Here is a 15455-nt window from a genome sequence, read left to right on the forward strand (position 1 = left end):
TATGTTATGTTAATGACAATGCACAACTAGCTATTTATTAGGTTTTAACCCTTTGCAAACAGACCGTTCTAGTTTTGATACCCGAGTAATGATGACATTCAGTCTAATATCTCTGCCATCAAGCAATTGATGTTATGAATGAAAATTTCCTCATAAATGTTTACGGCAATATGACTGGTTAAAGGATCAAAATTGTTTCTACTTGAACATAAAACATTCTTTCCACATTTAGAGCAGCACTGGGAAATACTTACATTTTTCATCTTGACATCGTCAGAAGGAGAAATCAACTGAGGTAAAGAAGTATTTTCATGTTATTTTCAGCACTTATCCTGGTTTTTACCAGTAATTACACAGTGGGTGTATGAACGTAACATTATATGCATGTTCACTTCAACAAATAATGATAGCTGGTATTTTAGCAAACTGGAATGTTCAGTAAACTGTCATTATTGTTAATGATAATTAAAAATATATTTTGGGGGTTTTGGCAGTACATGTCAAGCAAGATTAGACAACTACTAGGACTGACAGTTTAGATTTCTTCTATTTTGAACAAAGTAGCCTGTCATGTAATGTTACAGAAACTAGCTGTAGGTAGGCATCGATTTCACTTTCATGCTTCATACCACCTAACATTATTTTAAGCACACCTAATTGGCACTGTATTGTCAAATAAATCTGTTATTTTTTTAAATGTGTAGCACAACTTACAGTTCTTGGTAGTCAAGTTTGCTAGCTTATCTGTCAAACATCAAAATGAACTGCACTGTATTGCTAATACCTATAAGCTTAAACGTGAACTTGTGTTTATATTGTAAATATAATGTAAGGATAATTCTGGTAATAGTGTTAAAGTGCTACATACCGGAATTATCCTTTATACCGGAAATTACCGGAATTATCCTTAAGTGTAGTGTATTTTATGAATGCACGACTTAGGGTTTGTGATAAATGTGTCAGAAGTATTGATTAGTTTTGCTGACTAAGATTATGGGGATGCTTGCTAACTTACTTGTTGGGAGCTCAATTGGGCATTTACTCCTCGTTAAGATGCGCAATATTTTCCAAGTGGTATTTCGTCTTTGTTTTTTCCAAGTGGTATTTCAGATGTAAAGCGGTCCCTGTTCTCTGTCCCTGTGTGTCATCTGAAAGACAACTCAAAACTGAAGTGCCCGCACCACCACCTCAAAAGTTGGACATTTTCCATGTTGGTGTGTGTTGGCAGTGTGTATTCTCAATTCGTGCATTCCAGTGGCAAGAGTCTTGAGACCGCCACTCAAATTGGCCACTTGTCCGCCTGCTTCTTATTGAAAATTAATTAAATCTTAGGGGGTTTCGCTTCTCATCTGAAAAGCCCTTTACACTTCCGCAGGAAATAACAGGGTATGCATATAGTTTTATAAATCAATGTTTACATTTATAGCATATTAATGCATTAGATCAAAGCTTTTTTAGCCAAAGTGACTTACATATGTCAATTATATTACAAGAGCCATTGTCCCCGGAACAACCGAGGGTTAAGTGTCTTGCTTAAGGGCACAACGGTGGATGTCAGGAATTGAACCCACAACTTTTCTGGCTACTGCATGCTAGCCCAGGTCCTAAAGCCCTACGCTACCAACGTCCTGTGGCTACTTCTGTTACTAATGTTACTTTTGAGAAAGTCCTCCAGTGACCATACTTTTAGTGAAAAGGGGCATGGTTATTGGTGATTAAGATTATGTGGATATGATGTATAATTCATCCAAATAACCTATTAAATTGTGGCTTGTGATTTTCTCCCCTATGGAAGTAGAAGAAGAGTGCCTGGATAGGGAGCTTGTGAATGAAGATGGAGACAAGAGAAGAAAAAGATGTGAAAGAAGAGATTATCCTTTGTTGGGTAAGCATGTTTGTGTGTGTGTGTGTGTGTGTGGGGGGGGGGGGGGGGGGGGTTCACCTCCCTGGGATTTCAAATTGTGGGGTATCGTGATGGACATGTAACCAATTTGACATCTAAGGTTGTTGAAGAGCCCATTCAACCATTAAAAGGCATAGGTCACACAGTTTGGTTCAATAAATTCTATACATCCCCAACTCTTATGATCAAGCTGAGGTAGTGGGGGCTAAGTGTGTGGGGTACATCTAGGGTTAATCACAGGCAATTTCTAAATTTGGAAAAATAAAAGTAAAGATATGGGATAAAACATCAAGATGAGGGGGAAAGGTGTCGTGGAGTATCATTCGGCTGACAGCGACAAGTTTCAAGATTAGGGGCCCTATTTTAACGGTGTAAGCGCAAAGTCTGATGAGTGATGTATATGATCATTTGAGGCGTCTGAATCTGTAGAGGGAATCTGCTTACATGCAAGACAGTGGATGCAATAGCAGAAATCCACTAAAGCTTACTTTGCTAAAACGTGTGTGTGTGTGTGTGTGTTTGAGAAGCAAAGTATAGCCTACGCACATCTACATTCGCTTAGTATTTGAACCTGCAGGCAACAACAAAGCAAAGTCTTACACTTAAAGGGATATTCCACCATTTGGGGAAATACACTCGTTTTCCACCTCCCTTTGAGTTAAACAATTGAGTTTTACCTTTTCCCAGTTCATCCAGCCTGACAGTCTGACAGTAGCACTTTTAGCTCCAGCTCATTGAATCAGATTAGACCGTTAGCTAGGAGAGATGCTAACGGTCTAATCTGATTCAATGAGCTGTCAGACTCAGAGAACGGCTGGATGAACTGGGAAAAGGTAAAACTCAACAGTTTAACTGAAGGGGAGGTGGAAAACGAGTGTATTTCCCCAAATGGTGGAATATCCCTTTAATTATTTACTTTCATTATTGACTGACCAGGGGTTACAATTGAAAACATAGGCTAAAAAAAGTAACACTTACCCCAATAATATTCAAATGATTGAATACAAATCCTAAGGACATTTATCCAAGCAGACCAGTCTGTTGCCTAGGACTCGTTCCTAGGGTCTCGCCAATAGTTATATTTAGTGACTTCAAAATAGCTATGTAAAGACAGTAAGATAGGGCCTTGTGTCTGCTGTCAAATCACCCCATCTCACATGTTGGGACTTAACGGATCTGGGATACAACATTCAGCATGTTTGCGACTGCTGCCAGACAATTATGCATTGTTGTTGTATCATGCTTGTAACGCTTGATTGTTAATTGGACATTGTAGGAAATACTCATTCAATTAGAAATGTACCACCTCTCTGTCTCTGTGTATATCTGAATAAAGTTCTTTGTGATTTATTTTTTTCTCCATTTTTATTGTTCTTTATTTATGTGGGATGGATTTATGTTAGCAAATAAATGTAATATTATCTCATTAGATGTACTGCAGTGTGGTTAGGTTTTAATAATCAATATATGATAATTTGTATGGCCTTAGTCATTTAATTCTGAAGTTTTGTTATCTAGGTGAAAGTATTTTGTTGAACTTTGTCATATTGTTGTCTAGTTATACTTGTAGTTCTAATAGTTACTGCATGTTTGTAAATGTGTGTTTATGTTATGTTATTCACCTGAAGTTGGTGTTCCTGGTTATTTAATGAAATTGTTATAAATAAAATGAAAAATATGTGTTTTACGTCAGTGTCGTTTTTATCTTGTTCCTGTGTTTTGATCGCTGTATTTCTGGAATGGTATTTGTTGGTGGTGGTGTATGGTGGTGTCAGTGCCTTTTGTCTGGTTATGTTGCTGATTGGATCATAAACAGCCATAGCAATGATAAGGAGTGACCACAGAAAGCAATGAATATTCCAACCAAAGTTAGTCAATGGCTTCTTATGAGCAAGGGTACCCATCATGAGAACCCATCATGAGTCATCATCAGATCCAGGATGCCAGACGCCACTGTTGAGGGAGGTGTAGTAGGCCTAATTCAACAAAACACCAAAGATGGAAGGTGCCTACTTCAAAACCAAGTGAACTGCTCATGAAGGCTACTCTAATTGTGATGGTTTGTTTCTGCTTTAGTTCTTTCTCTTGGCTATTAGGCTACTAGCTCTCCTTAGAACCCACACCAACAGAGGATAAGCAGTTCCTGGCAAAGCCAACAATTTCTTCCTGACATAATTGAAAAACAAATAATTTCTGGCTGGCATTAACCCCAATACTTATAGATCAGCAATTAGTATATTTTCTGATAATATTGGCATGCTGGACTTTGGTGTTAAGCAGTGGTTGCATTTGGTCAACACAATAAATTATAGTTAATTCAACTTTTTTCTGCCTGTTTCCCTGATACAGAAACCCAGACAAAGGCCTTCAGTTCCTCATCTCTCGTGGCTTCATTCCAGACACACCCATTGGTGTGGCCCATTTCCTTCTTCAGAGGAAAGGTCTAAGTCGACAGATGATTGGAGAGTTTCTAGGCAACAGCAAGAAGCCCTTCAACCGAGATGTGCTTGAGTAAGTATATACCTGTCCCTTTACACATGGATGCTAATATTCTCACCAGGAAAACATCATGGATAAGTTCTGTCAGTTGTCACAATTACGTTTACTGTAGTCATTTAACTGATGCTTCATTCAATCAAGGTACAAAAAAGGTTCAGTGCCACTAGGAAGGTAGTGGTAAGTGCTAAATTAAGCATGTCCAGCTGTTAGTAGTGCTTAGAGAGGAGGTACTCTCAGAAGAGTTGGGTCTTCAGGGGGTTGTTGAAGGTAGGGATGCCCCTGTTCTGGTAGGAACTGGCAGCACATTCCCCCAATGGGGAAAACAGATGGATTGCCGTCAGCGTACAGATGGCAGACCCATGCTGCATTCATTAGAGGGGCACAGTGTACATTCAAGTACAGAGGTGCAGAATAAGTGACTACTTTGTGGGCAAGCATTAGCGATTTGAATTTAATGTGGGCGGCTACAGGTAGCTAGTGAAGCTCGTGAGAAGCAGAGTAACGTGCCCTTTTTGGTTGATTGAAGACCTATATATTGAGATATATCAGACTCTGAGTTATAATGGAAACATATAATACAACAGGTAAGGAAAATAAACAAAGAAAATACTTCTAAATCACTAATTTTGACAGAGGCTCCACGTTATTTAATATATACTGTAGATAGGACCACTATCGGGCTTAATCTGGGAGAGCTAGTATATGCCATGCCATTTGCGTCCCCATTGTCACTTCGATCATGATCATGAGGGCTTCTTGGAGTTAAGGATCTAAGATTCTTGATCGTTTACCCTCTGACAAAGCAGGCCTAACTGTTGCTTGAGGTAGTGCCCAGGTGGGAAGGTGGAAATAATTAAGTCAGATAGGAAAGTTTCAGTGCCAAAACAAGACTATTCACTATAAAGCTCAACAGTGACCATCCGCCACCACAACTGTTAATGTTCATGAAAGTAAATTCCCCATTCATTAATTGCCTCGGTATAGTTGCAAAAGAGCAGAATAAACAGAAACATACACAAACATGTACAAACAATGAAATGCATAAGCTGAGGCAAACCTGAAATGAAAAGAACTAGACAACAAATCAGGCACAATTTGTAGATCAACAAAATAAAAATAAATCAGCAATAGTCCAAAGGCCTCTGCAGCCATCTGGTCTGCTAGCAATGCAGACCGCCTTCATGCATGCAAGGAAAGCACAGGAAGAGCGAGAGAACAACTGCAGCAGGTGGAGTTTTAAAGACAGGCTCAGGGCTTAAAGTGTTCCGGCACCGTGCCAGATCTGCGGCGTGCGGCGTATGGATGTGATGGAAAAAAGAAAATAAACTTGTAGATGCGCTTTGTCAAGTTTGAGTCAATTGAGTTCACCTATGATATGAGAGGAATGCAGCTTTCAATCTAACTAGCCTAATGTTACTGGCCAAACGGAAGCAGAGCAGGCAAAACCATCTGTTTGAGATCCAATGTAAAGATTGAGCAGAGCAAAAAATTTCTTATTTGGTGAAAATCGTTGCGCATGGGCAAGTTCGTTGTCAGCACTTATGATCTTTTGAATGACTTTCATCAGTTCGAGGCCTAGGCCTAACATGCAGTTTGTAGCCTTAGAAAGCCACAAACAATTTGCTGAAGTAGCCTATGGGATTCATTTATTGCTGTCAATTATATTGCCAAATATAGGCTGGGCCAACATAAAAAAAAAGAAGGGGGGGGGGCATTTGTCTTTGTTACACTGTAACAGAGAAGAATTTTATCTTATATTAATAAAAAAGAGACACAAATGACTAAGTAGGTCACCTATATTGAGGTATAACAAACAAACAATTGTTGTCCAGAGCTCAATGTTCCATCAGTCAGTGTCAACAAAGTTAATCGAGCAGTTCAAATGTTTAGTACCAAATGAAAACTAAATCTTTCCAAAACAACGGTCCGGGGCTGACAAGAGTGGCAGCATGTCGAGGTAGCTCCGCGTCTTTGTGTTTTTTTCTACGTCTTTTGTTTACTTTTTACTTTGCATCTTTTCCTGAATTTCCCATTGGGGATCAATAAAGTATCTATCTATCTATCTATCTATCTATCTATCTATCTATCAGATACCATGGCTTTATTTGTTCATTCAGACCTAATGATAGTCAGTCAGTGGCCATGTTAAAAGGTAGACCAAAACAGGTCAGACCAAATGCTTAGCTTATATATACTGTAGGCTTATCAAAGCTTGTTTTAACAGGCTTTTTATCAACAATATTGACAAGGAACCAACCAAACCTAATAAATAGCCCTTTAAATAAGGCGACTGAGTATGTCATTATCCCCGACTAGCCACGTTAAACTTTTTCCATGAGTTGAACATCGGTCATAAAGCAGCTGTCTGCGGACTCCAACATAGGCCTTCTACAACGTTGGAACAGGTCCTTACAAAAAGAACTAGGCTAAAGTAATAATATAGCTGCAAACGGCGATGGCGGACCTGAGCGATGCGTTCCGGGACGTGTGACATTCTGTAATCCAACAATGCACGCATGTGTCAAATGTACGTACAGTATCTAATGTGTGTGCTATTTTTTTGCAAGTTTTATACATTGGAAACACTTAATTCCTTTTGGATGTGACGTTTAGCATGTGCCCATAAATATTTTTTTCTTTGTGTCTGTGTGTGTTTTGACTAGTGACATCAATTAGAACGTTTTTTTTTGTCAACCTGTTTCTGTGTGTGTGTGTGGGTTTACTGTATGTATATATATATATATATATATATATACATATATATATATGTGTGAGTGTGTGCGTGTGCATGCATGCATGTGTGTGTGTGCAGATCTTTCCTATGCAATGTACAGGAAGCAATGTACAGGAAGGTCAGTGTTGTTGTGTGTGTGTCTGTCTGTGTGTGAGAGACAGAGAGAGAGAGAGCCGGGGGGTATTCCATCAACCTCGCTAAAGGCCAAACCTGGCTTATTTCGATAAGTATGGCTAATTTTAGTGAGAAGTCCGTTCCATTAATGAGGTTAACGTGAATCCCAGCTTGGTAACCATGGGAATTTATGCCACAGAACTAACCTGCTCCGTAGCAGGTTAACTTTCAAGCTAAATTAAGCTGTGTTGCAAAAAAAAAACAATCAGTCGGAAAACGAGTCCAAAAAGATGGTTCCGTCAACCTGTGCTCTCGTCACCTGTAGCCTACAACTTCAAAAATAGAAGTAGGCCTATAGAATTTTTTTTTTTCCGACAGTGCACCAAGCATGGATTTACACATTCACTACCTCCAAAGAATGTATGAAGATTATACGATTAAACATGTTTTAACTTCACGTGTGGTTCTAGGAATCGTGCTACTCTGTGTCACTTACGTTCGGTGGTGGTGTAACGTGCAGCGAGACGGTATAGGAAAGGAATTACATTCTTGCGTGTTCGCAGGTTCGCTTCCCATACGAAGTATTAAGGCTACATTGTTTATCACCTTGATGATGGCATTTTTAGTTATAATCTTTGATGAAAGACATATGTCTACTGCTGATAAAAGGGTCATGCACATTTGGTAGGCTGTTCAGTGACATATCTGATGCAAGCCAAAGGATAATTATTCTGTAGCCTAGGCAGCGAATAATTAAAACTGCTTCATGTGTCGACGATTGTTCATGAATGTCAAATCAACTGTGTGCCACACAGATCAAAAACTAGGCATAAATTGAATTGAAAGCCATTGCATTTCAGATAATTTTATTTCAAACACTTTGGGACTTATGGGAGACAATAGGCTATTATGTTGATACTAATTTATTTTATGACCACCTACACCTAGACAATAATTTGGAGTTAACTCTTTTAATATAAGAACGTAGGCTATAGATAGTTTTGAATATATGGCAAAGTTGTTTTTGAGTTTATACTATTTAGTCATTCACGCGTTTTGTTCAAGCATAGACTGTAGGCTATAGTCTATGTGTTCAAGAGTGAAGCCAATCAAACTCGCAATTGATTTCAAACCATTAGCATTGTTGTTTTAAATGTATGCTTTGATTATTCTCCAATTTCTGTAGGCAATCAATTTTTTTCTCTCGATGTTGAATTTGATGACTTTCGATGAAAATCCTGTAGATGGCGCTTGCCTAATCGAACATGACCTCATGGCCTAATGAACTAAACCTCACTTGAATAAACGAGGCCAAGATGCCGCTAACTTGAGTTAATGGAACGGCTTCAGCCCCAAGTGAAAGTCTACGCTAGTTCAAGCCAGGCTATTTCTGTTAAGCGCCGCCTTCATTAGCGAGGTTGATGGAACCCCCCAGGAGAGAGAGAGAGAGAGCATGTGTGTGAGGTGATTAGGGCTGGGACAACGCGTCGACGTAATCGATGACGTCGACGCAAAAAATACGTCGACGCAAAATATGAGAGTCGATTCGTCAAGCATAACATGTGCTGCTAAATATTTTTCATTTTACACCTTCAGTGTTTTCCATACGTTGACTAATCTAAAATCTCAAATTTTAATCTCAAAACCGGCCACCACACATTGATGTTATGTTATAGTCCTACTATTTAAATTAAAGATAAGATAATTTCATTGAGCTGCACTTTTTACTCACACAGCCTTTCCTCGCCCCGCCCGCTCTCTCTTGTAACGAGCCCGCTGCTCCTCCTCTGCATGTGCATTTAACAAATTATTCACGATTGTTGAAGGATTGTTGTTGCCACATAGAAGCACTGCATAGAGCACAGTGGGCTAAATTGCTATTAAATCCGCTTAGCATCGTGACCATGCTGCGCAAATTTGTTCAAAACTGCAGCATTAAAGTTAAGGTAAACTCTGCTAAGGTCTTATCACAACATAGTACATTGAGGAGACTAAACTAAGTTAAGTTACAGTATGCAATCAAGCAGTATTTCAAAGCTAACGTTAGAATACTTTTTGGATGTCAAGTTTAGCATGCTTACTTGCAGCTGCTTGTATTCGTTACTCAGGCTCATTTTATTGACTCTGAATGTTTGCAAAATCCCGATGTAAATGGAAGTGTAAAGTGTTTTCCAAGACTCAAAAGTGCTTGTCCAAAGGAGAAGTACGAACCGTTATTTGAACTAACTACGTTATGAATTGCATCCACACATCAGCAGCCTTTTAACTGTGTTAATGTTAATCGCAAGGATTCCCACACAAACGTCTTAAAATGACAGGCACTCAATTAGACATACTGAACTTTATTGAATGCTACCTCTGACTAAGAATGCATTACTTTGCACTTGTATAGTCTTTTATTTTGGAATCCTAAGAGCAATAAACATATATTGCAATGTTAAAGAATTCGTGTAAATAAACATGTATAAGTTGCTATTAGTGAATTAATTGGGAGATAATCGATAATCGAATCGAAAACGAATCGGACTGAAAAAATGAATCGTTAGATTAATCGATGCATCGAAAAAATAATCGCTAGATTAATCGTTTAAAAAATAATCGTTTATCCCAGTCCTAGTGTAGATGTGTGAAGTCAGGACACTAGTAAGTTGACATGCACCTAAACTGAATTAATCTAATGAATCTGATATCAATATCCAAAATAAATGGTGGAAAAATCCTTTTATTGCCAGTTGGTGGCGCTATACCACACACATTAAGTAGGCATGTGAATATCATCATAATAATAATATCCAATATTTTTGAAAAATAATTAACCAAGTTGTTGTCAATGTCTGGCACACTTCCTGTTTGTTTAGCTGGTGATGCTAGACCAGGTTGGCAGTTTGGGCATGTGGATATCATCTGATTTATTAATATTTTGTTAATAAATTCCAAAAAATATTCTGACTTTGGCCAGCTGGTGGCGCTGCGCCAGACAGGCATATTGGGTGTCTGGATGTCATATCCACCTAATCTTATGAATCTGATTGTAATATCCTACAGAAATGAAAAAAGTATAACCCATGCAGCTGATAAACAGTCACTCTGCAGGCAACCCTGCAACACACACAGCACAACACAGGGACCACTAGTGGCCTAGTGGAACACTGCAGACCACCGAGGAACAGCAGGCAACATAAGAGCAGGGTTCCCACAGGGGAATTAAAACACCGGCCTCTTTTATGTTCAATCAAATTGGCTTTGTCCACCCGTTTTTTTCTGTGCCCACCCATTTGAACATTTCTGGCTATGCCACTGTTTTAGATCCCAACGCAAATTGAGTCAAACGTCTTCATCGTTTAAGATCATTGAGTCTTTTAACCGAACTAATCCCTGCTTCTCTTCAATTTCCCTTCCAAATTACTTTTTGTTGTCTGAAGACGTTGATCGCAAGAATCCGACATTCTAAGCATTGACACATAGTACTGCACTATGGTGCAAAGCAACTTCACTTTCATTTGTAGGGTACTAAAAATGTGCAGTTGGTTCTCCGGCCATGGTTTTGAAAATCACACACCTGCTGCATCTGAAGGCCCACGCATAATAAGACCTGTCGCTCCTGATCTCATTCCGCAAGCCTAGAGCGCCCTCTCTACTGTAGACGGTAATGTTTCATGTAGGGTTCATGTCAATTCATACTGACTAATATTTAAAAACATGTTAAATTATATATATTTTGATAAATAAGTCGTACCTGACTATAAGTTGCAGGACCAGCCAAACTATGAAAAAAGTGTGACTTATAGTCTGGAAAATACGGTACATGAAAAACACTCAAAATCAACCGCTTCACTGAAAATCTGAAATTTATGCTGAAATGTATAAACATCTGGCTATAGCACTCATACCATATTGGTCATATGTTGGTCATATATGTCATTATATGTTTTTGTGTTGCACTAGTTTAAGCATGCTATGTATGTATTTGTCTGTAGTTGTGTAGTGGATGAGATGGACTTTTCGGGGATGGAATTGGATGAGGCACTAAGAAAATTCCAGGCACATATTCGAGTTCAAGGAGAGGCACAAAAGGTGGAGAGACTTATTGAGGCCTTCAGGTAAGCATTTACTGCAAAACTGTGATGTAATTTAGCTGAAAACATTTAGGTAAAAAGTCTATTGTCTTGTCTATTGTCACATAAGGTGTGTGAAAATGTGATTGTACTGATACACCAATTATGCCACAATACTAGCCTAGTTAACATCAGACCGCTTTTCAAATCTCAATAGAGATTGAGAATGGGTCTGGAAAGGCTCCATTGACTTATGACGTCCAGGGACGTAACCAGCAGTGAAAATAAACTTACATTTGTGCATTGAACTGCAAAAAGTACACCAATCATTTTTTTCTTGTAAACAAAGTTTTAAATGCAGTTGTTCACTCAATTCCAAAGAAATTATACGTCCATATCTGTTTAACCCTGTCATCCTCTGCGTAGCCATTGGTTTTGTTGAATCCACTGCTCTATCTGTCATATAAAGTCTGCCCCATGCCGAATAAGTGATTGTGATTGGTTCCTGGGTTTTTGGAAAATTGGAAAATGGGTGTCAATAGCCTCGTTGCCAGACTGACCTGCAGAGCAAATTCTAATTTGCTAACAGATTAGCCTGGTTCTCCCAGGCTGCCACAATACTCAAGCAATAGTAGACAAGAAGCTAAGAATAGTATAGAGTTTTGATAGCCTGGGTGCTATCACGTCATCTGAGCATGCTTAGGTTGATTATGTTTGCAACAAAAACGCTGTGGCTAGAAGGAGACAGATGGCTTCTAGGACTCCATATGGAAAATGCATATTATTTCAATGAGGTTTTATCACTGAAAACGATTATTTCTGAAAACTTTGCCCAAAGTTGAGATGTGGGAAAACTCATGGTTTCACTTTCAAGGGAAAACAGCATGTTGCATTGTGACATGTTGTTCCCTCGTCGTTTGAAATCTCTGATTGACCACCTGTTCGAGGGATTTGCGACAGCCTTTCCCAGCTGTTTATAACATGTTTGTAGCATATCAGTGTTCAACAAAATTATTTTTAAAAACGGAGGGGATATGGCTATCAGTTTTTTCCTTATAGCCTACCCTATTACGTATCTCTTAGATTTCGCTAATGAGTGTTGTAGGAGATATTGACGGCACAATAACTTTTACAAAAGACAAGAAAACAATGTTAAGGCATTTGTGGAGAAGAAGGATGGTTTGTGTGTTCTTCCTCACGGTAAGTTATTTTGTTGCTCTGATTGCTTAGGTCTATTCAATTGAGTGTAGAGGCATTCCCCCCCTGTATCGGTTGAAACACGCCCCATAATTATGTCCCAGTGGAGCAGTATCAGACTCATATACTGTTGATTTTTTGACAATTTTGACAGAAATCCATGCCAAACACGTGGGAATAAAGCAAGTATAGACCCATTTACAGTTTCTAAATAAAGAAGCTGCACTGCATGAAAAGCGGTATATCTGGGAGTATCAGGACAAAGTAAATGGCCATCTATCCCACTGAGTGGCAGAGGTATTCCGATTCCCACAAAACAAGACTTGCAAACATCTGCGATTGTCCGAATACAGCAGTCAAACCTAGCATGGAGTGTATGTGGGTGTATATCCCCGCAGAACCATATAATATTAGGCCAGCAACACCTGTATACACCCGTTTTTAGGAACATATCTACTGGATACCTGGCCACATTGCAGTCACTGCTGAGTGGGGCTGGCGCTGAAGCCTGCTCATCCCTCCTCCCCTAACCTCACTCCACACCCACTCCCTCCACACACACACACACACACACACTTTAAAAAAAATACAATCCATCTGAGTCATAGCCTACTTTACTATTTTGAATAAATTCAACATGAATCCCATATGAAGTGCTTTAGACATGGGCTTATTGAGTGATGTGACACTTTTGAACTTGAGAACTAAGAATAGGCCTACACAATAATACCATTGTGTGAAGCCTAGGCTATCTGATAGACCCATAACCAGCAAAAGAAGACATCTGGATGTCAAAGAGGCCAAAATAAATTTAAAACAAAATAAATGTCTATGACTAGTTTGCTTTCTTGCAACACTGACATGATTAGGCTATGCATTTGATTTAAATGGTCAGGCTGCCAGTCGAGGCCACAACAACAGTTGCAGACTCTTACAATTCGTGGTTGCTCGAACCACAATACACCCCAGGGATTCCAAAATAAAAGACTATACAAGTGCAAAGTAATGCATTCTTAGTCAGAGGTAGCATTCAATAAAGTTCAGTATGTCTAATTGAGTGCCTGTCATTTTAAGACGTTTGTGTGGGAATCCTTGCGATTAACATTAACACAGTTAAAAGGCTGCTGATGTGTGGATGCAATTCATAACGTAGTTAGTTCAAATAACGGTTCGTACTTCTCCTTTGGACAAGCACTTTTGAGTCTTGGAAAACACTTTACACTTCCATTTACATCGGGATTTTGCAAACATTCAGAGTCAATAAAATGAGCCTGAGTAACGAATACAAGCAGCTGCAAGTAAGCATGCTAAACTTGACATCCAAAAAGTATTCTAACGTTAGCTTTGAAATACTGCTTGATTGCATACTGTAACTTAACTTAGTTTAGTCTCCTCAATGTACTATGTTGTGATAAGACCTTAGCAGAGTTTACCTTAACTTTAATGCTGCAGTTTTGAACAAATTTGCGCAGCATGGTCACGATGCTAAGCGGATTTAATAGCAATTTAGCCCACTGTGTTCTATGCAGTGCTTCTATGTGGCAACAACAATCCTTCAACAATCGTGAATAATTTGTTAAATGCACATGCAGAGGAGGAGCAGCGGGCTCGTTACGAGAGAGAGCGGGCGGGGCGAGGAAAGGCTGTGTGAGTAAAAAGTGCAGCTCAATGAAATTTTCTTATCTTTAATTAAGTGTGCTTGCTGCAAAGCAGCACACTTATTGTTCTTCTTAAGTTTTATTGGGGGCCTAGCAGCGAAGCTGCGAAGGCACCCATTGAGTTACTAGCTTTTCCTATTATTATACTTCCGCCATTGGAGTCTATGGCAGCCCATAGAACGCCTGGCTAAAAAGTGCTGAAATTTGGCAGAAAGTTTCGGGATACTTCACTGACCACTCCCGCTAATTTACGGGTCTCTAAACCCAGCCGTCTAGCGCCACCAACGGGTCAAAATTTGGTCGAAAATTGAACCGCTGGGTCGAAAGTTATGAAATTCGGCGCACTGATTCAGGACCGTCCCATGATCACTCTCACCAATTTACAGAACTCTATGCCCAACACTCTAGCACCACCAATGGGTTAAAACTGGGTTGCATTCACGCATGTGACCATTGAACGGTGCATCCGATTTTCACAAATCAGGCACTGTTGGTGTCCCTAGACTGACCTGAGTTCAATGACTCCTATTACGTCACTTTTCGCCATATTGGACTTCCGCCATATTGGATTTAGTCCAAACTCTACGAAAAGTTTCAGCGTTCACAAATTTCATCCGATTTTCACGGAACTTGGTGGAGATGATCTTCTGCCCGAGCCGCACAAACGATACTTGTCAGATTTTTCAATTTCATTTTTGTTTGCCCGTGACAGCCAATCAAATATGGTGATGAACCCGCCAAACAGGAAGTGGACTAACATCTCTGTGACGCTTTGAGTTCACATAACAAAACTCGACACCATTAGTCAGGACACTGTCCCAATCACTCACAGCAATTTTTATGCATATACATTGAACACTCTTGCGCCACCACCAGTTCAATGCTGGACATGCGTTCATGCGCGTGATCCTTGACTCTTTTGTCTGATTTTCACAATTGAGGTAGTGTCTGAATCCTTGGACCATACAGAGTTCATCGACCCCTATCCTATCACTTTCCACCATATTGGACCTCCGCCATATTGGATTTAGTCCAAACTCTACGAAAAGTTTCAGCGTTCACAAATTTCATCCGATTTTCACGGAACTTGGCGGAGATGATCTTCTGCCCGAGCCGCACAAACGATACTTGTCAGATTTTTCAATTTCATTTTTGTTTGCCCGTGACAGCCAATCAAATATGGTGATGAACCTGCCAAACAGGAAGTGGACTAACATCTCTGTGACGCTTTGAGTTAACATAGCAAAACTCGACACCATTAGTCAGGACACTGTCCCAATCACTCACAGCAATTT

At 39.5% G+C, this 15455-nt stretch overlaps 1 protein-coding gene across 3 annotated transcripts in view; it reads left to right on the forward strand.

Annotated features, from left to right (window-relative positions):
• The window catches only part of iqsec3a (IQ motif and Sec7 domain ArfGEF 3a), a 137350-nt gene that overhangs the window by 75859 nt on the left and 46036 nt on the right, over window positions 1–15455 (forward strand). For all 3 annotated transcript variants that reach the window (XM_042077935.1, XM_042077936.1, XM_042077937.1), the window contains exons 5-6: window positions 4253–4414; window positions 11228–11350. In XM_042077935.1, the coding sequence (XP_041933869.1) occupies window positions 4253–4414; window positions 11228–11350 (285 nt within the window). The remainder of the gene's footprint in view (window positions 1–4252; window positions 4415–11227; window positions 11351–15455) is intronic.

This window comes from Alosa sapidissima, chromosome 22 (assembly GCF_018492685.1).
Source record: "Alosa sapidissima isolate fAloSap1 chromosome 22, fAloSap1.pri, whole genome shotgun sequence".
In the NCBI taxonomy this organism is placed as follows: Eukaryota; Metazoa; Chordata; class Actinopteri; order Clupeiformes; family Clupeidae; genus Alosa; species Alosa sapidissima.